This window comes from Pholcus phalangioides, unplaced genomic scaffold, assembly GCF_987345545.1.
Source record: "Pholcus phalangioides strain wild (caught in Gottingen) unplaced genomic scaffold, Ppha-v1.0 ptg000012l_1, whole genome shotgun sequence".
Classification (NCBI taxonomy): domain Eukaryota; kingdom Metazoa; phylum Arthropoda; class Arachnida; order Araneae; family Pholcidae; genus Pholcus; species Pholcus phalangioides.
In genome coordinates, this window is record NW_028301605.1 from 22,545,763 (window position 1) to 22,568,311 (window position 22,549).

The 22,549-nt window shown below is 38.1% G+C and overlaps 1 protein-coding gene across 2 annotated transcripts; it reads right to left on the reverse strand.

The window, feature by feature from the left end:
* Positions 1–1,296: 1,296 nt before the first annotated feature.
* Positions 1,297–21,545, reverse strand: LOC149079869 (uncharacterized). Of its 2 annotated transcripts, none has more exons than XM_089240375.1 (8): positions 21,386–21,545; positions 14,097–14,267; positions 13,249–13,411; positions 10,099–10,416; positions 7,155–7,252; positions 6,035–6,202; positions 3,550–3,604; positions 1,297–1,563 (listed from the first exon to the last, which is right to left on the reverse strand). In XM_089240375.1, the coding sequence occupies exons 2-8, from the start codon at positions 14,256–14,258 to the stop codon at positions 1,424–1,426; spliced, it is 1,104 nt and encodes a 367-aa protein (XP_089096501.1). In that variant the 5' UTR covers positions 14,259–14,267; positions 21,386–21,545; the 3' UTR covers positions 1,297–1,423. The 2 variants fall into 2 exon arrangements, with proteins under 2 accessions (XP_089096501.1, XP_089096500.1); XM_089240374.1 differs by lacking the exon at positions 21,386–21,545 and adding an exon at positions 16,787–16,913.
* Positions 21,546–22,549: the final 1,004 nt, after the last annotated feature.

Here is a 22,549-nt window from a genome sequence, read left to right on the forward strand (position 1 = left end):
CTTCCTTTCCTTTGAATCACTGTTTACAACTTAGATCAGCATTTCTCAACCCAAATGACTAGTAAAATGCTTGAAAAAATTTCGATGGATCAATTATATCCTGTATTATGGGACATTCCTGTAGTTTTTGGTTAAAAACTTACACTAAATAATATGCATTCAAGACATTTTTGCAATAATAATGAAAAGTAATTTTTTTACACCATAGATATTTTTCAGCACGATTCAAATACAATTAAATTATAATTTGTCAAGAGCTTATGAAATATAATTATTACCAACTTTTGTCAGCATCTTTTTCTCTCTTTTGCTGATCGATTCGGAACAAGAGAAAACAAAAATTTCAAAATTATGATTCACAGAGAAAAGCTAAAGAAGAAGTTCTACGATAAATGTAACATTTTAATCAATGAAACACCCACGATTCACTTTTTATGGATATTTCGCTGAGGGAAAGAAAAAATTGGTCTTTTGCATTCTTTTCTGGAAGATTACCACAATGATTTTCATTAAGCAGGGCTCCCAAAAATTAGAAAAAGTAGGGGGGGGGGGTACACGCCCCATAGATAACATAATCATAGCATAAAAAAAATCCTAAAAACAATTTTTTTTAACAAATTTTAAAACTGGAAGGCTTTTACTCAGAGCCGCCTTAAGAGCATCATCAGCCCCCAGGTCAAGTGACTTTTCTGAGGCCCTACAAGGCGAATTCTTGAAAAATTCAACAACTACTCACATTTTTCTGAGGCAACCCCCCCCCCCCCTCTTGAGTGCACTGGTTTTACTGTGTTGTCCTTGCTTTTTTTTAAAAGGGATTCTTTACATTTTACTGTTCAATGCCAGCGTAATAATTTTCGACAATTGAAACATTTTCATTTCTAGCTCTTTGCTTAGCATTGTAAATAGTGTTTATACCTCAGCATGTCCCAAAAATACAGATGACAACTGAATGCTATTGGGTAGAATCAGAATCACCAAACCTAAAATAGGCTTATGCATCCAACTGCTTTGTTATGCAAACTGTTTTTTCACCAATATAACAAAATGTGCACCATAATTTTGAATGTACTGTACAAGACAATGAGGTCGTAAATACAAAATTTTTTCCCATCCAGACAAAAGTTTTTAATGACTACTCTACATGTTGAACCCTCAAACTAGGCAAACAAAAAATTAATAAACCGGATGGTCCACAAATAACCTTAAAAATGATACAATTTCTGCTTTGGCAGAATCATTAATTGCCATATATACAAAATTTGTAATATTTGGCAATATACTAATGATTCCCTCCTCAATTAAAATCAATTTAACGAATTTTGTTAAAAAGGGTTTGGTAGGAAAAGTAGGACATTTTACCGAAAAGTAGGATCAGTGGGAGCCCTGATTAAAGTTAAGACTGTCAGGTTTGGGATCCTGAACACTATTGCAGAGCCCTGTAGCTCTGCAAACACATGATATTAATAATGTAATAGACCGGTCGCCGCATATCTGTAGCAGTTCCAGGTGCAGGATTTGCTTGTACATTATTAATGTTGCTGCTTAGTCTTCCAGGATTGCCATCTGAAAAAAAAACCGAAATAAAGTGTGGTTAGTCTAATTTTTCTAAGGAAAAAGGCACAAAATTAAATGTCAAAAATAAAACTTGCACTATAAAATATATATCAACCCTGTATTGCCATCTAATGGTCGTCACTATAAAGGTCTATCTATTCCAAGGCTAGACAAGTTTGACCGGGTATGTACTTTTTTTTTACTGCATGCCCGTCACAGGTATATGAAAAAAATTTTAAATTTTTATTTTTTCATCACCGTTGAATCAAGTGTTCATACGCACATGCATGAAATTTTACAGAAATGGCTTTCGTTGGCAGCCATTATGCAAATAAATGACTAATCAATGTATTTGTATCTATTCCCCACAGTCCTGATATATAGCAATGGTACAATCATGAGCCCTCATATACCTACTACACTAAGCTGTACCAAAAAATTCAAAACCTCACTACCAATGAAATACTATAGCCTAATGCAGTTTCCCAAAATAGGCAATATCGCCCCTAGTGGACGATGGAATGGTCCAGGGGAGGGGCAATAGAAGCTACGAGTATAACATAGGATCCGTTGAGTTCCCTTGAGTCGGGGGGGGGGTGATGAGAGAGAAAAAGATTCTTAAGGAGGGGGCGATGGAACAAAAAGTTTTGGAAACTATAGCCTAATGACATTCACGAAGAGAAAAAACTTAGTTTGCATAAAAGAAATTGTACATTATATGGCCCTATTATACAGCATATAAAGTGTTTTGAATGGATAAAAATTTAAATGGTGATTGGTTCTAAAAAAAAAGTAGAAAATACTTATGCCGTATTTCTCTTCAAAACAAAAATATCGGAAGAAATATCAGTTTGCGGTATATCGGTTGCATACCAGTATAAATTTTATACACTAAAATACTGGTTGTTATGTTAACTGATTGATAATTTTTTTGTAAATATCAAAAAACATAGCAAAGGACTACACAAGAATTTTGGGATTCCTTCTATGTACAACAATGTTAAAAAAAACAGCTCAGAAACACCTTGAAAGACAAGAATATTCTCGGAAGAGCAGGTGACTCTGCCTAATAATACTAAAAAAAATCCTCAACGAATAAGGCAAATACCAGGGAGTACTAAAAAATTCCTAATGAATTTCGACATACTATGGGTGTCATCTTCAGAGGATAAGAGTATCACGCTGATCTCGGTTGCTCAGCGGAACAAAAAAACAATACGTCTGTTCAAGTCAAACATCGTGCCGTTTTGCTTCTACTCTATCCATAAAAAGCATACCGCGGCCCGTTTTCCAATTCACGGAAAAAAAGAGGCGAGTGTGGAACACCATACTAAAAATTGTGCGATACCTGTATATCAATGAATCAATGAAAGTACAGTAGTTAGCTTTAAAAAGTGTGTGTTTCATATATCACATAAAAACAGCCTTCAACATAGGTTGAATTGAAAAAGATACATATGTATATACACCGTTATAATTTTTCTAGCTTTAGAGCAGTATGAGTCATACAGTGCAACTATATTCACGCAAACCAAAACAACGACCGATGTTTAGTTGCTTGCTTGCAAATGAGTTAATACTTTCTAACGAGTTTTAAACTTAGATAAAAATTTCGCAATTCTTAACATTTTTTTTAGCTGTCCATTATAAGCGATGTCCGCTACGATGGGGTCTGTTATAGCGAAGTTCTACTGCATTAATATCGTATCTCTATGTATTTAGGAGGTTTCTATATATTTGTGGTTTTTTTCCATCTTTTTTTTACGTATTTATCTTTTCCATTATGTTTCAATTTATTTGTATTTACTGCTACATATGTATATTAAATGTGCAATTACAAAGAAAACATAACAAATTCAGGTTTTATACGGTCAGATTCGTGTTCAGAGCACCAAATTACGTAATAAATTACTGTATTTTGTTTCGTACGTGTATGCAGAAACTGTTGAACTTTGTTGTCTATTAGTAAAAAAAAATATCGAAGAAAAGCGTTACCTGTTTCATGTGGTTGAGTTTCACATACGAACGACTGCTCATTCACATGTTTCTCCTGAAAGAAAATTGAATAATGCAGATCAATTGCATTAATCACCACATTGAGCAAAACGAAAAAATATCAAACACGTTTCAAAAGTGAGGGGGGGGGGGAACAGTTAAGAAATGCAGAAGGTCATTTAAAAATCGAAATCAAATATGTTCCATACCTTCATGGGCAACTTATCGACTACTATGAAAGTTCAAAAAAGTCTCGATATTTTAAGACAGTTTTAATCTCCCATGCAATATATTTCAGACACTTCAAAACTCTAAAACTGAGTTTTCAATAACCATTCTCTCTTCGGTTTTCCAACCCTTTCGTGTTCCAAGCACTCTCTTGAAACGCAGATGAGGAGAGGCAAGCAATGCGCACCCACTAAAATTATATTGAAGGTGCGTGTCCCCTATTAAAACACCTACGAGGCTTGATATTTGAGGAACTTGTTTATTTCTATACCTTGATAAAGGTTTGCATAGCCCTAGAAATGCAAAGGAGACTTGCATATCCTCTAAAAATATGTGCACACCCCCCCCCCCTCCACATTCTAGTGCCAGGCTCATAAGCTATCTCTGGTACACCCCTTGCCCCCAGCCAGGATTTTTCATGGGGGCCCCCACTATTTCATGAGTAATAGTGTAGGAAAAGTGAAATAAACAAGATTTGTTCCAGGGCCCCATTGTGGGGACTTTGGTTAGTATGGTTGTGGGCACCTAGAAATGCACAGGTAGTTTGCATATCCAGTACACAGCAAAGGTAATTTGTTGCAGTTTTACCTCAGAACATTTGCCTGTGTAACATATATTGTTTTTTTTCAGAAATTATTGGGGGGGGGGGAAAGCTCAAATGGCCTCAGCCTCTAAGTTCTGGTGCCTATAGTTGGCACAATACTGCTTTAGTCGACTATGATTTTATAGTGTGTTTTCACAGTTCATTTTTCACAAATCGCCCACATGTTGATTAGTTCACAAAATTTTACACTATACTCTGTGCATTTAAAAAATTCCATGTTCCATTGTTTTTATGCTGATTGCCGTCAGTCGTAGATTCTCCCCACACCTTTGGGTAGGGTTACTTCCCGTTGTTCATCCGTTTGGAACATTAAACCTCAACTTGTAAACTACAAAAATCCACGAATAGATATGAATTATTTCTGGAAGGAGATGGAAAGTTTCTTTGGACAATTGCAGTGCTCATTCACAAATCACAGATCTTCGGGCAATTAAAACATGCTTTTTCCACTTAATACAGGATTATTCTCAATAGGAAAACGTTTCATAGAACATTGCAGATCAAAACATTTTAGATGATAGAGTGCAGAACTTTTCAGCAATATACAGATGCGTATGCATACACAAATGGTTTTTAGAAATCGTTAAAGTGGAAAAAGAGATAAAACCTCACTAACTTGACATTTGCTCAAGTCGACATGTTTTTCTATCCCCCCTCGGGGTGTCGAACTATCAAGTTTGCACTGTATTAGTTCCAAGGCTGTTGGGAGGGGGCGAAGACTTGGAGGTCTGGTCCCTTCTCCCTAAAACATGAGAAAATGACAGGAAAAAGGGGAAAATATAGTCAAATTTATTGGTCCCCCCTCCAAACGAAATTTCTGGCTACGGGCCTGATTAGTTATTTCACTGTATTTTCCACCACTGCTCTGTGCACATTTTTTGTGTACCCTTGAATAGCCTGTCACATGTACCCTGTGTCACACAAGTTGGAAACCAATGACTAGAGAGTAATTAATATCAACTGCAAGAAATATTTTGAGAAATGAAAGTTTGACTGCGATAATAATCAACTATCTTCAGAGGTGTATTTATGGTTTTGCTGCCTGCGGGCTACACAAATTTTGCCGCCCTTCACCGATTCTAGTCTAATTTTCTTGAGCACTCATTCTTCAAATCAATGTCACACACTGTCTAGGTCACTCTTTTGGTTGTTCACTGATCTGGTTGTATACCGAGTCACACATTATTTACATGCTCGCAGTTTTGGTCACTCACATGCATGTAGTCTGTTTTGGCTGCTCAGAGGCTCGCACACATATTAGGTCACTCTCTTAGTTGCTAATTGACTTGGTTTCATGCTCCATAGATCACTCAAATGTGGCCCTGGCTTAATTTTATTACCTCTTCAAAAAATTCAATATTTTTCTGTCGTTTGAAGCACGCACGTACACACACACACAACATGGCGGCATTATGCTTGTGACATCATTTTAGGGGATTAAAAATAAAAGCAAGTCTTTTTCTTCCAGGTAAATTCTTTAGGAATAATTTTTCCTCTTAAAAGTAGGGACTTTTTGCAATCATGGCCAAAATTCTGGAGCTTCCCCGAAAATCCAGGAGAGTTTGCAGCTATACCGAATAATTAGTTTGTAAAAATCTGTCACGCTTCTTAAAATCAAGAGGCAACTGTGCTTCCCATTTTTCTGAAGCTTACCTTATTTCCTTCATCAAAATGAAGATCATAGACATCAGATTGATTTTTGTCCAAGACACCATACAAGTCCATGAAATCTTCCATGTCCAAACCACTGGTAGAAGAAAGGTTGAAGCCCCATTCATTTTCTTTTGATGCGGCCGAAAAGTCACAAGAGCCTTCAACATCCTGAAACAAGTGGCAGTAAAATTTAATAAATGCAGAAGACGCATCAGATAAAACCAGAATAATACACATGTAATATAAAACTAATTCTTTTATCTTTACAATAATTTCTCCCCCCCCCCCCAAATGATGATTTTCTCATGCAAATGATAATGAAGATATTGGCACTTTCCTAGTACAACTTGGAAACATTGCTTTTGTGCTTTTCAAAGCATCAAGAATGGTTGCAGCAGCGAGAAAATGATCCATAAGAATTGGCATTAAGCCATAAGAAGGTTATTATATAGAAGGCAATTTTTAGCCACCTCATTGGGCATTTTGTCTGTTGTGGTATTTGTATTTGTATAATATTGCTGAAAGACTTCACAATTAATGAAATACATATGCAGCGGTACTTCGGTTTGCAAGCATAATTTGTTCCGTAAACGTGTTAGTAATCCAAAATACCTGCATATCAAAGCAAACTTCCCCCATAAGAAATAATGCTAACTCAAATAACATTGAACAGCAATGAAACTGTGCTTGACATAAAAATAATCATTCCGAATTAATAAAAATCATCATAAAAATGATTTTGACCTGCTGAACTCGAATACCAACATGAAAGAGTTGTATTTCTTTTATCCATCTTTTATAGTGTAACACCGCCTAAGAATTTTTTTGGATTTTTTTTGTCAAATTTTGTGCGAATGATCCATATGTATTGCAAGACAACTGTCATTTATTAAGTCAAAATATATTCAAAATTTTTGCTCATTTTGCCAAACCCCCATAAATTGAGTCATGCATAATCCGCAGTTTTACTTTACTGTGCTTCTCAGCGGAATGTTGCACAGTTTGGTGATAGAAGCGACTTCAGTCATAAATTATCTTGCAAATTTAAAAGATTTAGGATGATGATCTTATCAAAAGAAATGTTGCACTTGTGTAATATCAGAATTAAATAGATACTGACCTTCGGCAGATTTTCACAGAGTCCATAAAATTTTTCTTTCGAAAACTCTTCCGAGATGCTACATGGAACCAACTGGTGACAATCTACACTTTTTGAATCTAGAAAATAATTGATAAAACATGAGATTCAAATTAAAGCCATACACATGTTCTCTATATACACTTCTGAGGCTTGATCGGTCGCAGAAAAACTGCATTGGCTGGCTTGTGTGGATGTGTCGCTCTGATTGGCTATGTGTGATGTCTAGTGGCAATTGGCTGTCGAAGTCATTTCCTTCCTGGCTCTCACGCTGAAGTAACAGGACCCAAGTGGGATGCACCTCCATTGTCTCCTCCCTTCGATTTATGTTGTGGTGTTCTACGGCCAAGGAAGCCTCAAAAGTGTATATAAAGTACTTATCAATGACACTTGATGTACAAAATCTTTCTCAATTGTCGCAGAGACCTATATCCATTTAACCTCAGAAGATGCCTACCACAGATGTGGGTCAAACATTATGAATGTTGATATGATGAAAACCAGTACAAAGTTTTTCAATCTTATTTGTCTTACTCTTACCACTCCTTGTCAGAGTTCTTATTGTCTCCCCCCCCCCCCCACACACACACAATTTATCTCCTCCGGGGAATTGAGTCCGGGTCCCCTTGCATACCGGGCAAGTGTGCTAACCAATACACCAGAGACACTTTTTAATTTCCTTATAGCACATATTGTTAGCGTGAAGCACTGAGTGGAGACATTACTAGCCTCCCTTAAATACAGCAATTTCCATCCCAAGTGGCGATAGTATTTAAAAAACCCATTTTTTATTAATACTCTGTAATACGCATATTTTTTTATACAATGCATCGATAAATTGAAAAAAGTGTGAGCTAGTGCTCGTTTAAGAAATTAAAGTAAAAAAAAAGAATAGTTATTGTAATTTAGTTTCATTTTGCGTGCAAAACCACATGAAGTTGACTCACAGCCTGGTCTTAATACAGAGACAACAATCATTTTTCTCCCAGAAATATGCTGGTAAATAGGATGTTTCTGGATGTCATGCAGAAACAGATCTTTGGAAAGAAAAGTAACGCCCGTATTCACCAACACAGTTTAAACTGCAATAGCAGGCGAAAGAATTGAAGATCGAAACGGATTGGTTAAATTGAGGATTTTAACCAATCTGTGTCGCTCGCTAGTCCTTTAACCTGCAATTGTAGTTTAAATTGAGTGTGAACATGGCAGTAAGGGAGGTTGCGATGTCTCCATTCAGTACTTCACGCTAAGAATGAGTGTTATAAGGAAATGGAAAGTGTGTGTGTTTGGCGTATTGGTTAGCACAGCATTTCCCAACTTGTGGTCCATGACAATGGCATTGGTGGTCCCCAGGTATACTTGATAATTAGATTCTATCAATGAAAAATTGATCAATTCTTGTAATTGATATTACTAATATCCATATGGGTTCAAATAAAAATTGTATTGTGCGGTTTGTGTCAAGTAAAATGCGAGAAATTATGATCCTAAATATATCTTTGATTGCAACCAAAAGGTGTAATTTATGACAAATTTACTAATTATTGCAAATATGGGTAAAGGGTGGAAATAAAGGGCCGTTAAAAATTGCAGTAAACAAAAATGTATTTGATGGAAAAAATTCATTCATTCAAATGTAAAGTTGATCATGTTTCATTGAGAAAAGTAAGGTTGAACTGGGATCTTAAATACAGTAACATACAAGACGTCATGAATTGTCATCGAAAACGTTGTCAAAATCCCAAATTGTAGTAAAATTTGAGGAAAAAAACATTGCACTTGACAAATATGCAAGATGAATATTTGTAGCTATAATTTTCATAATAATTATGAAGATGCTGATTATTCATGGCTCTAGTAAACATAAATTTAAATAATCACCATTGAAATAACTGAACAAATGTGTGAAACAATTCAGAATAACTGAAAATAGTGAGATGTCCCATAATACAGGGCACTAGTGGTCCGTTGAATTGTTTCGGGCATTTTACTGGTCTTTGGATTTAGAAAGGTTGGGCTAGGTTAGTGCACTCGCCCTCCTAACCAGATCATGACTCACCGCTGTCTCCCGGAATAAATATATTATAGCAGGTGATCAAAGAAGACTTGGGCCATGCTGGAGAATGTGTGAAAACTTGAAGTGAAGTTTATTTCTGTATAATGCTTGTTATAATGCTGCCACCTGCCATAAATTTTTCAAACTATAAGTAAAGTGTTATGATTGAATAATTGCACTGTTACAGGCCTGTTGCTTTCTGTGGCGAGACTTTTTAACACAGAAATTAGCTCACATTTATGCCTCAATGTTAGGAACTACAGAAAACAAACTTCAGCTGATCACCACTGTGGCAACAGTGGAGTTTCGACCATGATTCCTCGAGATGTAAGTCTGTCACTATGATAGTGAACCTGCCTGGTATGCAAAAGGGGCCAGGTTTGATTCCCAAACTAGACAAATCCCTTTCCTTTCCAAAGATTCATTTCGGTATAACATCCAGAAAATCCTATATATATTTCCCAGTATATTTCAGGCAAAAAACATCTTAATTCTTACTTGGTCGAGTCTTAATAATTGCTACTTATTCAGCAATTATCCCGTGATTATGCTTCAATTTAAGAAAATGCATATTGCACTAAAAAAATCATGTAACTTCCTTTGAGTTCACATAACCCAGGGAAGCGTAAGTCGGAACATTACTGTATTCCTACACATAAGAACTGACATTTTACCACCCCCCTCCTCCAGTCCCCAAAGTTTTACTCGCTATGCGATCATCATTACAGAAGGTATCGTTTTATAGAATTTTTACTGTTTTAAAAAATTAACCTGCATATAAGGTAGAGAGAGAACCTTGCTCTCAAATTAGATCCCTGTTCATTTCCGGCACGATATTTATAAATTCTCTAGAATGATAATGCAACTTACTGATAGAAGGTGATGTTAGATGTTCAAATACATTATAAGAAGGACTTTCTGGAGTGAAGCCGAAGTTGAAAAATGGCGAATCAGAACGTACAGATGAATCAGCAGAAGATTCTGAAAGTTCTGAATCACTTGAGAACGACGATGGAAATGGTGAGCTTTCGGGGGACATATTATCATCGGAGTACTCACTGGCATTGGATGGTGAACTCATCATTGCATAGTCATGATCCACTTGATCGAATAATTGGTTTGAATCTGATACAAACTTCTCAATAGTTGATTGTAGATTGAAACAACGATTAACTTTTTCACTATATTCTGAAAAAAAAAAATAAAATAAAGATGAAAAACGATAGATATATCAAAACAATGAATAATTAGATATTCGGTAACTGCGCATCTAAAATGCTAAACAGCTCAAGTTAAAATATAAAGAAACCATATTCTCTCCCCTGCATTAACCAGCATGCCCGGAAATTTTTGGATATATTTATTATAGAAAAACCAACAAATTGGCTGAATGCAATGCTCTGATCATTATTAAACCTTGCTTTTCTAGGCATGCTGGGAAAGGACTGCGGAGTACCGGTTGAGAACCACTGCAATAGACTATTGACAATTGCAAACAAGATTTGGAAAAAATATATTGTTGTAGAGTGGTCTATTGTTATATCGAGTATCGGTTGTAGTGAGGTTTTATCATAATTGAAAATTATTTTCATTTTACTGCATGTTTGAGTTTAGAGAGACTTCTATTATTTCTGGAAAACGCATGCTTTCAACGAACTTAGTTTTCTATCAGTGTTGCAGAACATGTAAAATTCTCCTGGCATTAGGCAACCAGAAGGAAGGTTTGATCATAAGTTAGGGAGGGGGCAAGAATATAAATTTTAAAAAAAAAAATTCAGATTTCGTGGTTGCAACATCAAGCTGCAGCAATGTTTCATCCAAAGACTTCGCTTTGAGAGTGCATCTCGTGCGAGTCGTAATGCAAGTTGAAAATGAGTTATTAAAATAGATGGAACATGTAATGTTGTGAACATAAAGCATAAACATCAAGTTAAGAGCTCAAACAGGTAAAATGTCATGTCTGATTTGCATATCTCTTAACATGGTTAAACTTTTGAATTTTTTTACACAAAGCTTGCTACTACCACTTAACTGTACATGCACCTAGTGCCGTTTTAACGCATGGGCTTACCCAGGCACGGCCCGGGGGCCTCAAGGAAAGAGGGGCCTCAGAAAAACGAGTAGTTGGATTTTTTGAGAATTTTCCAGGTAGGGCCTCAGAAAAACCACTTGGCTCAGGGGCCCATGATGCTCTAAAGACGGCCTTGCATGCACCTAGTACAAATTCCTCTATGGAATTTCTAACGAATTGGTACATCACGGAATGAATGTCTGTACATGTTGTGAATCTAATGTGAAATTTGTTATGTGTAGTGCTGCTATCTGCCGTCAATTTTTCTAACCATGAGTGAAGTGTAGTGATTGATTAATTGCACCATTGTGGGCTTATTGCTCTCTATGGCGAGACTTTTCAGTGGGGGAGATTGGTTCCCATTTGCACCTCAAAATTAGGAACCACAGAAAACCATCTTTAGCCGACCACCACAAACTTTGCTGCTGATTATGCTTTACTTAATCAGCAGCTAAAAGAGGGGTCCCTACAATTTTTTTTTTCCGATTTTCGACATTACTTTTTGATAATTATTTTTTTCCAATTTCATAAGAATAACCCATGAATGGAAATAACGTAAAATGGATTTCACATAAGCCAATGTGTTTGGGACCACACAATGTAAGAGTATTAACCCCCTTCGCTTACAAGCGAATTGGCAAGAAATTCGGATGCTCTATATTTGACGAATTTGCAATAAATATAGTTAACCTTGTCTTAACCCAGGGCTGCAACGAGGTACTTTTTCAGATGGAGCAAGAATGCCTTCTGACGCCCACGTGTAATGTAGAAGAAGCAGCTAAAGGGTGCATTTGGCACCTTCTGTCTAGCGGCCAGGGCCGTAGCTAGCCATATTCCTGTGACCTGTGATAGAATTTGAATGTAGGCCCCTTCTGCACCCTCTTCCAAGAGGGCCCTGTGCGGGTACACCTGTCTAGCTACGGTCCTGCCTGGGGAACAAGACCCACCTGCTTTCCCCCAAGTAGCGACCCTGTTCTAACCTAACCACACGTTAGAAAAAAAGAAGAAAAAATCCCAAATAAAAGAGTAAGACAGAATAAAAGATAAGGCTATAAGAACGTAGATACAAAGTTAGATTTCTTTTCACCCTCACCCTACCTGTCCTCTTTGACACTCTTATAAGAAAGATACATTGCGTGTGAGGGAAAAAAATCACTATCAGTATACAAAAAACCAAAAGGAAAAAAAAATTGTACGGTTGCAACAAAGCTTCGGGATGATCAGGAGAGAGGAAAGAAAATAGAGTGAATTTGTTTGAATTCATTCCATTGGCGTTTGGACGCAATATTATGTCCTTTGATGGTTAAGCGGGAAATGATTCTACATGGAGGAAGAAATTAAGACATTGCAAATAAGATTTCTTAAATCGCATCAACTCAAATGAATTTGTAAAAGAAAAGGTTGACAAAATGTAGGGAATCAATATATACAGGGTGATTCTAAATTCATGGGACATATTTTTCCGACGGATTTGCTGCGATGTGTGCTATCAACTACTCAAGGGTGCATATGCACCTTTGGATTGAAGTTTGTTTCTTTATTGGAGCAAGGACCATCAATGTTATGTGTGCCAAACAATGATCAAGCAGTAGAATGACTTAAGGTAGAATTTGCGTTACCCAGGTTGCACCACGAGAGGACCTGCCAACTTACAGTGCCCTGCACTCTCAAATGGTTGATTTGCACTTATTGCAGCAAATCTGTCAGAAAAATATGATATTTTCTTCTCGTGGAAAGATGTGGTTCACTCTCTAAGAACACCCTCTACCGCCTTTGCTACTGCGATTCACTGCACATTCTATGACCGAAAATGCTTGTTTAGGAGTCTTATATCACCTCTTAAAGTTTGTTCCATGAATTTAAAATCACCCTATATATATATATAAGTGGAACGATTTCTTTTCTTTTCAGAAAATCAGCGCTTAATAGTTAACGTAAATGTTTCATACCATTGAGAGATTTATTCTTTATCTGGTAAAGCCTATGGTTTCTTGGAAATTTCATGGAGTCATAGATTCTACTAAGATGTTTCGAGTTACCCAATGCAGAAAGAAACCTCTGACGTGGATTAGAACGCTCGGATCCTCGTTTCAAACAAGATTGTGCATAGTCCTATTATAAAAGGAAAAACCATAATTGTTATAATTATCGACAACAATAGTTACTGAAATGGTCACTGAACACTCATAATTACAAATATTATGAGTTAACATTTGAAGAAAAAAAAGATTTTACACCAGCCGAATTTTCTAAAATCTGAGAATTTTTGTTTTCTAAGAAAAAAACGGTCCAAAATAATTTTTTTTAGACTGACCACCCTCACCACCTTGAGATGAAACTAAAGCTTTCACCACACTGACCTCGTCTTTGTTGGTAAAACTGACTAGCCTCTTCAGACCTGCCACTTTCGTGAGGTTGTGACTGGCCTCTTTGGCTCTTCATTTCGGCATGCACCGTTGAGAGAAATTTGATTTACATTGTCACAAATGTGATTTACATTTTAAAAAGATTATAAGAATATCACATGCGCATACCCGTGACACTAAAACAAAATTTCGCTGGCCCCTAAATTTTTTTTTTCTATATGTCAAGCCCATGGCCCCCACAAGGGGTGGGCTGACAAGGCTCCAGCCCTGGGGCCCGGGAGGATTTTAATCATTTTTTTGTTTTTTCACGCTATAAATTCATCATAAAAGGGACCCCGTGAAAGTCTGGTCGGGGGGCCTGTAAAAGATCCCAGCCTAGAGGCCCTGCTTCAGGATGTGGGGGCCATGGTCAAGCCCTGTTAATTACTCACTCGGAAAATTTTCAGATACTCTGGACTCCAAGCTTTGTTTCTACAATTCCAACAAATCAGAACGAAGATTCCGGCTTCTTTGTCTATCCAATAGAAATTTTCATAATTTTGACGCAAGGCACCCAGAATAAAAACAAGCAGGTTCGAACCTGTCACTGGCATTTCTGTTACCTGTATAAGGAAAAAAAAATTTTAAAGCAATTTCAACGTTTCTAAACCTGTACATGCAACAGAAATCAGTACATTAATATTTCACAAATACAATCAACCCGCTTATAATGAGCTCACTTTTAACGAGTCTGGATTTAATGCATTTAGTTTGGTACAATGTCAATCACATGGCAATTCTGTCACTTGGCAAAAAGGTATTCACTGTAGCTTGGATTTAACAAGCACTCGTTAAAACAAGATTTTTTTTCACTATAACAGTATTTGTTAAAACAGGATCCAACTTTATATACAGTCAAACCTCGTTAATGAGTCACTCTTGGGAGAGCAAAAATATGACTTGATAAGCGGAGTGACTCGTTAAACGGAGTAAGCCATAGCTATGGCAATTCCTGCTTGAGGATAATTGGAACTTCAAAAAGTGATCCGGTAAGCGGAGTGATGTGTTAACCGGGTGACACCCTAACAAGATTTGACTGTATATATATCCAGTGCTATCCTTTCGTTCAATATTTTGTATCCCATACTAATTTTTATTAGCATCTACCAGAATGGGTAATTTTTTTCACTCGACTCATTGGTGCACATTTTTTTTGTGCACTAGTATAATGACAAGAAATTTGATCTGAAAAAAAAAAAACCTAATGAAAGAACTTCTCACTCAAATAATGTAAATTCAGAATTCCAGAATTGATGAAAATTCACAATAAGAGCAGAATTTAAAGAGATTCAGTATAAGCAAAATTAAAATGACAAATACTTCCATAATTGATGAAAATTCAACTATTTCTGCAGAATAAATGAAAGAAATAATTCCAGACCTGATGGAAATTTGGAATAAATGAAACAAACATCTCTAGAATTGATCAAAATTCAGAATAAACAGAATTGAAGAAAATTTGGACTAAAAAGAATTGAAGAAAATTTGGACTAAAAAGAATTGAAGAAAATTCGGAATAAAAAGAATTGAAGAAAATTCGGAATAAAAAGAATTGAAGAAAATTCGGAATAAAAAGAATTGAAGAAAATTCGGAATAAAACGAATTGAAGAAAATTCGGAATAAACAGAATAAATGAAGGAAATACTTCCATAATTGATGAAAATTCAGAATATGAGCAGAATTTAAGAAAATTCAGAATGAAAGAGACACTTCTACAATTGATGGAAAATCTGAATAAATGAAAAACAATTCCAGCAGACCTGATGAAAATTCAGAATAAACAGAATTGAAGAAAAATTTTAGAATAAACAGAATTGAAGAAAAATTTTAGAATAAACAGAATTGAAGGAAATTTATAATAAACAGAATAAATGAAATATTTCTAGAATTGATTAAAATTCTGAATAAACGAAAGAAATAATTCCAGCCCCCAGATAAAAATTTAGAATTCCATAATTGAAAATTCAGAATTTACGGAAGAAGTTATAATTACTGTACGTTAAGTGCGCACCTGTCGCATACCCCCCAAGGAAGGGCTCTAGATCAGTGGTTCTCAACCGGGGGCCATATGGTCCCCAAGTGGTACTGGGATACTTCAAGGGGGCCATGGAAGAAAATGGCCATGACAGGTGGTTTGGAGGGCTGCAGAGAGCTGAGAAGAAAAATTAAAGTGTGAAGAAATAATGATTTTATATTAGTGACTATAAACTTACAGAATCCAACAAAACCACCCACAAAACCATGGCCGTCTTAGAGCATGGACCTACCAGGGCCTCACAGCCTACATTTTGCAGCAGGTTCCCTAGGAGGGGGTTTTTTCGCAGCAGCCCCGGCTATATTTTTCAGACTCCTCTATATTAAATTTATAGTGTGAAAAAACAAAAAATTATGAAAACCATATCAGGCCCCGGGTTGCAGCTCTGTCAGTCCCACTCTTGAACGGGGTCATGCCCATAAGTGACCCCCTCCCCCCACCTTATGATATTTTGTATAATACAATAAATTTTTAAAATAAGTAGGAAATATGTAGGCTGCGTTTATTTCCGGCTAAGTATGGGACTACCATAGCATCACTTCGCTTGAGGGGCCCCACGAAAATCCTATTTTTGTGAGGCCCCCTTTTTTCTTGAGGCCCCTGGGCGTGCCCGGGGGCATGCCCTAAGACGGCACTGCAGGGGAGCCACGAGAAAAAAAAATGTGCTTCAAAGGGGGCCATGGGCAAAAAAAGGTTAAGAAACGCTGCTCTAGATCATAGGTTACCAACCTTTTTTGTTCCATCGCCCCCTTCTTCAGAAATTTTTTTCTCCCATCGCAATCTAACCCATTAGGATCTACAGCCCCCACCGGAACTTTCCATCGCCCCCAAGGAGGCGTTAACGCCCACTTTAGTAATCACTACTCTGGATCATAGTTTCCCAACATTTTTTGTCCCATCGCCCCCTTCTTCGGAAATTTTTTTCTCCCATCGCCCCCAATCCAATCTCGTTCATAGGATCCTATGCTATACCCATAGCTTCTACCGCCCCCTGGAACTTTTCATCGCCCACTTTGGGAATCACACTGCTCTAGATCAATTCTTACCTGAATTAAAACGAATATCCACAATATGCACGTGATCAAAACACTGCACTAATTTGATCTATAATCGCTCTTTGTCACAGCTATTATTTATTCATCAAGCACTTTCACTTCGGCAACAATGGATGAGAAAAAATCCGTCACTCGGTAAGAATTGGGTTCCCTACCGGCTATGTCGGGTTCCCCCACCCACTCAGAAAAATCTGCTGCCATCTAGCGGGAAAAATACGTAATCAAGTATTTTACAATAGAAAAGCATTAATTCCTTTATTTTTTGCAAAAAATTCTTTAGTTTAATGAACCCTTGAAATTTCCCACTTGAGCAAATTTTGGCCGATTTTTCCCTCGAGTATGGGAAATTTCCCACGAGTTACCATCACTAGTACGATCCTATGACATCCGTTATATCTGTTGAGAGAGAGCAATATGATGACGTCATCGAATTTCAGTTTTTACTTTCATTGCGCAGTCGCACCGAGTCTCTTCTCCGTCCTGTAGTTCCTTGTGGAGGGAGCGAAAGAGGGCAGTGCCCATGGCCCCCACATTCTGTAGCGGGGTCCCTAGGCTGAGATATTTTGCGGACCCCTGGGTCAGACTTTTAACGGGCTCCTTCTGTAGTTAATTTATAGCGTGAAAAAGCAAAAAAATGATGATAATCGTCTCGGGCTCTGTCAGCCCCCCCCCCCTATGTGGGGGCCATGGCAGTGCCAAAGCCTCCTAGAAGTACTAGGAGGTAGTAGTATCTAGGAGGCTTTGGCAGTGCGCGTGTACAGGGCCGTCTCTATTCTACCGTCTCTACCTAGAATAGAGACGGCCCTGTACACGTGCACTGCCACGACCTCCTATATAAGGAGGTCGTCGTCTTATCTAGGTGGTCGTGGCAGAGGCCGGTTATCTAGGTACGGTTCACGGGAAGGTTATGAGTTCGAGTCCCTTCGAACCCATCAAAAATTTAATTTCTTATTACATTTACTTTCTTTTAACAGTTGCACATAAATTTTATTATATTATAATTCACCACAAATTGTCAGATGCACGGGAATGGGTGGGACGTTGTTCCCAAACAGCGAACTTGGCGACACAGGGGAATGGGGGGGGCCACCCTCGTCCAATAAGTTATCGTTTATTGAATCACTAAAAAATGTTTTCATTTTTTTCTGATTTAATCCAAATGTGGTTCAGTTGCATCAAGTTGACAATAATAACGGCTCGCGTTGTTATACTGGGCCCTGCTATCATTTATTGATTCATAATGATAATAGATTCATTAGGAAACCAAACATAGAACTTGTGTTTCGGCAAGCCACTGTATTTATTGCATGTCAATATAATTATTATTATATAATATATATCATTATTATTATGATCGTAATATTATAGTATTGTTAAATTATATCATTGTAATATTATCGGGTGAGCAAATGAGACGTAATGACAAAATAATAGCGAAATCGTTAACACACGTTGGGTTTGGCGATGAGTTGCCAAACATAGCAGCAGGAGGTACACTTCACAAGTCACAGTTGCTTGACTCTGATTGGCTGTAACGAGGATCATCAGAATTTCTAAGCGTTAGTCAATGCGCGTCCGAAGAGCAGCAAACGCAGTCCAAGTACGCAGAACGCCCATCCAATGAATGAGCAATTCCTTTGATCGTTTGATGTGCTTGTGCTGTGGATCGCGCTCCGATGATTCACTCAACCCGTCACTTGGTCACTCGTACAATCATTCACCCACTCACACAGTCACTCACCCACTCGCGTGGTCACTCACACAGTCAGTCACCGCTAACTTGGTCACTCGATCACTTACTTGATTACACGTTTGATCAGGCACTTAGACACTCATGTGGTCACTACTCCACTCACATGGTATTCACACTCAATCCCCACGGTCATTCACATGGTCACTCGCACGGTCACATATTTGATCACTCACACAGTCGGTCATCACTAACTTGGTCACTAACTCACTCACTAGCCACTCATGTGGTTACTCGATCACTCATATGGTATTCACACTGTCATTCCCCACGGTCACTTACTTAATCACTCAAACGATCACTTGGTGTTGTCACTCACTCGTATGTCATATGGTCATTCACACAGTCACTCCCAGGGCCGTAACTAGGCTGCGGCGACCGGGGCACTGCCCCTGGGCCCCGAGTCAAATGGGGGTCCTCACAAAAAAATTCACATTTATTTTACATAATTTTTTCTTTCAAAGGGGCCTCCCAAGAACATGTGCACCCCGGGTCCCCGAGAAGGTACGCTACGGCCCTGGTCGCTCCTACGGTCTCATTTGGTCATTCATCCACTCGATATAACTCATACAGCCACTCACCCACTTTCCCAGTTATTCACATGGTCGCTCATATGGTCACTTCCCGCTCAATTTGTCAATCACATGGTGAAATACTCGGTCCCTCACATGGTCATTCATCTGTGTACTCCTACGATCTCTTAACTGGTCACTCCACCACTCACTTGGGCTACCAGGGACTATAAATTTTGAGATTATGAACTAAATACTTGAATGCGTACCATACTTGAATGCGACACTTAACTACAACGTTTCTCACCCTATTGTCCGCGGACCACGCGACGATGGCATACGTGGTCCTCAGGCAGGGACTGCAGCTTTTGGTGGGGCGAAAGAACACCGTAATAAAATTATCGAATTTTAAAAGTTGTGTGTGTGTGTGTGGGGGGGGGGGCAAAATCACATTTGCACCGGGCGGCAAAAGCCCTACTTACGGCCCTGATATGGGCTCAAATAAAATTGTACCGTAATAGGCTACTTAGGTTACCATACATCATCGAAGCGAATGCAGGAAATTCCGATTCTAAAATACGGGATATACCCAAATTTTGCAAAAAATTGAAATTCATCGCTTTAAATCAGCGTTTCTCAATCTATGGTCCTCGGACCTGGTCCCCGACGAGGGCATGGGTGGTCCGCACGCAGACACAATAATTTAATTATCACTGAATATAAAATTATTCAACCGTTTTAATTGATATTAGTAATATAGGTTCAAGTAAAAATTTCACTTTCACATACTTCACTATGCGGTTCACTACACATCATCGAGGAAAATGCGGGAAATTGCGATCGTGAATACGGAATATCACTAAATTTTGTTTGCCAAAAAAAAAAATGCAATTTACTAATTAATTCGGAAATTGCTGAAGAGGAGAGGGAAATAAAGGGTTGTTACGAATCGCAGTAAAGAAAAATGTATTTCCCAAAAAATAATATACAAATGATCAGATGCCACATTGCATTGAGGAAAATACGGTCAACCGGGATCTTTTTTAAATGGGGTAAAATACGGGACATCATGGCCCCCACAAGGGGTGGGCTGACAAGGCTCCAGCCCCGGAGCAATTTTCACAATTTTTTTGCTTTTTCACGCTTTAAATTCATCATAAAGGGGCCCCGTGAAAGTCTTGTCAGGGGCCAGCAAAAGATCCCAGCCTAGGGGTCCTGCTCCAGGATGTGGGGGGGGGGGGCAGCGCGGGACATTACCCGTCATTAAAAACGTGGCCGTTGGTACAATCACCAATTTTTGTTAAAATTGCTGAAAAATTGGGCGAAAAAAACGTTCAACTTGCCAAATATGTGGGATGAATATTTTTTTTGCCATATTATCATAATGTAATGTTATCATAATGTGTGTATTAAACACATGGGAAAACAAACGGGACAAATGTATAAAAAAAAAAAAATCAAGATTACAAGACATTCAACAAATAAAATTACAAGAATATCCCGTAATATGGGACACAAGTAACCCGTAAAATTGTTTCAGACACTTTACTGGTTCTTGGGTTCCGGAAGGTTGAGAAACGCTGCTTTAAATGCAATTCGCTAATTACTGCTAAAATTGCCGAAGGTGTGGGAAATAAAGGGCTGCTGCAAGTCGCGGTTGACAAAAAATGTATTTCACGAAAAAATATTTAAATGATCCGATGACTTATATATACACTCAAACCTCGTCAGTGCGTCACCCGGTTAACACGTCACTCCGCTTACCGGGTCACTTTTTGGAAGTCCCAATTGTCCTCAGGCAGGAATTGGCACAACTATGCCTTACTCCGTTTAACGAGTCACTCCGCTTACTAAGTCATATTTTTGCTCTCCCTAGAGTGACTCATTAACGAGGTTTGACTGTACGTATATACTTCATTGAGAAAAATAAAATTCGGTTGGGGGGGGGATCCTCACTAATAATCCGTAAAATACGGGACTTCTCACTCGTCATCAAAAAACATTATCCCAACAATCACCGACAAGAAGAGAAATTGAGGATAAAACGTTAAACGTGGCAAATATGTAAGATGAATATTATTTATAATTTTTGCTATAATTATAAAAATATACTTCATATTATATGAAACGCTGTGAATTAGCGACTTGAGTAATTATTACAAATTCAAATAAATACCGTTGAAAAAACGGGACAAACGTATAAAAAAAAAATCGGGAACAACGAAAATTACTTGAATGTCCCGTAATACGGGACAAGGTGGTCCGTCAAATTGTTTCAGACATTTTACTGTTTTTAGAAATGTTGAGAAACACTGCTTTAGTACATACCCGAAGATGAAGGTGATGTATCGGGAATCACGACAACCGCGTATCCGTTGCGCGAGTGAACACACGCCGGGGAGGAAATTATTTCCGCACCGAGAGTTCACGCTACCAAGAGCAGCCAGCGCCGCACGTCTGTTCGCGACGGCAGTCGGCACGCAAATGCAGAGACCCATTTACATTTGTAAAAATTTTTTTTTTTTGCGCTACGTACTGGTGACTTTCTGCAACTGGAGATTTGGGAGTTTGGAACTCCCAAATGTCCCAAATGGAACTTTTAGAGAAAGCAACATTCTTGATTGTGGTTGCTCAAAAAATGACCATTAATCGCGGCCGCTTGTGCCAAATACCTTCTAGAGCCTGTTGTGTTACCACAATACACCTTATGATATACTGTGTGTATACCGCTGAGCGAAAAAAAAGTGATGATGATTATGACGCCGTTTCTTTTTTGCTCGTACTTGTGACTTTCGGCAACTGGATATTTGGGAAATTGACACTTAGAAACTTTTTGGAAAAGGTAACATTTATGATTTTGGTCAAATACACTGTGCGCCAGCGGAGCAGCAAAAAAAAAAAAAAAAAAAAGATGACGTGTGTTGTTTTTTTTTTTTTTTTTTTTTTTTTTTTTGCTCAGGCGGTACACGCCTCGATGGTATATAAGGCACATGCGGCTGCGATGGTCATCTGTTGAGAGTAGAGCTGGAGTACATAGGATTCGCGATCACTATGAGTGTGGTGCTGGTACTGAAAGTATTTCTTGAATCATCTCAATTATTGACTTTAACGTTTAAGTCACCAAAATATATCTCCCTCGACAACTCAACTTTGTCGACATTACTGTCAACGCCGTCCTTTGGGAGTGTGATCCTGAGTGCGATGAGCTTCAAGGCCCGTCTACAATACGTAATGGATTCCTTGACAGAAAATCCACCATCTAGGGCTACTAGTAGGGGAAAAATGGGGTTTTCAGGACAATAGGCACTCCCCACTTACTCCCCACCAGGACAATAGGCACTCCCCACCTTACGAGGGGATGTCTTCCGCAGCCCTCCGCTAGATGGCGCTCACATGTTCCCCCCCCCCCCTTAATTAAATAGGGGGATGTATATAAATTATCGTTTGTAATTTTTTTTTTAAATGACGTCACTCATTAGAAAATTAAATAGG

Coding starts and splice junctions, on each gene's coding strand:
- LOC149079869 (XM_089240375.1), bottom strand. CDS start 14,258: ATGCCAGTGACAGGTTCGAACCTGCTTGTTTTTATTCTGGGTGCCTTG. Junction 10,417..13,248: donor AAAGAATAAATCTCTCAATG/GTATGAAACATT, acceptor TTTTTTTTTCAG/AATATAGTGAAAAAGTTAAT. Junction 3,605..6,034: donor ATTTTGATGAAGGAAATAAG/GTAAGCTTCAGA, acceptor ATTTTCTTTCAG/GAGAAACATGTGAATGAGCA.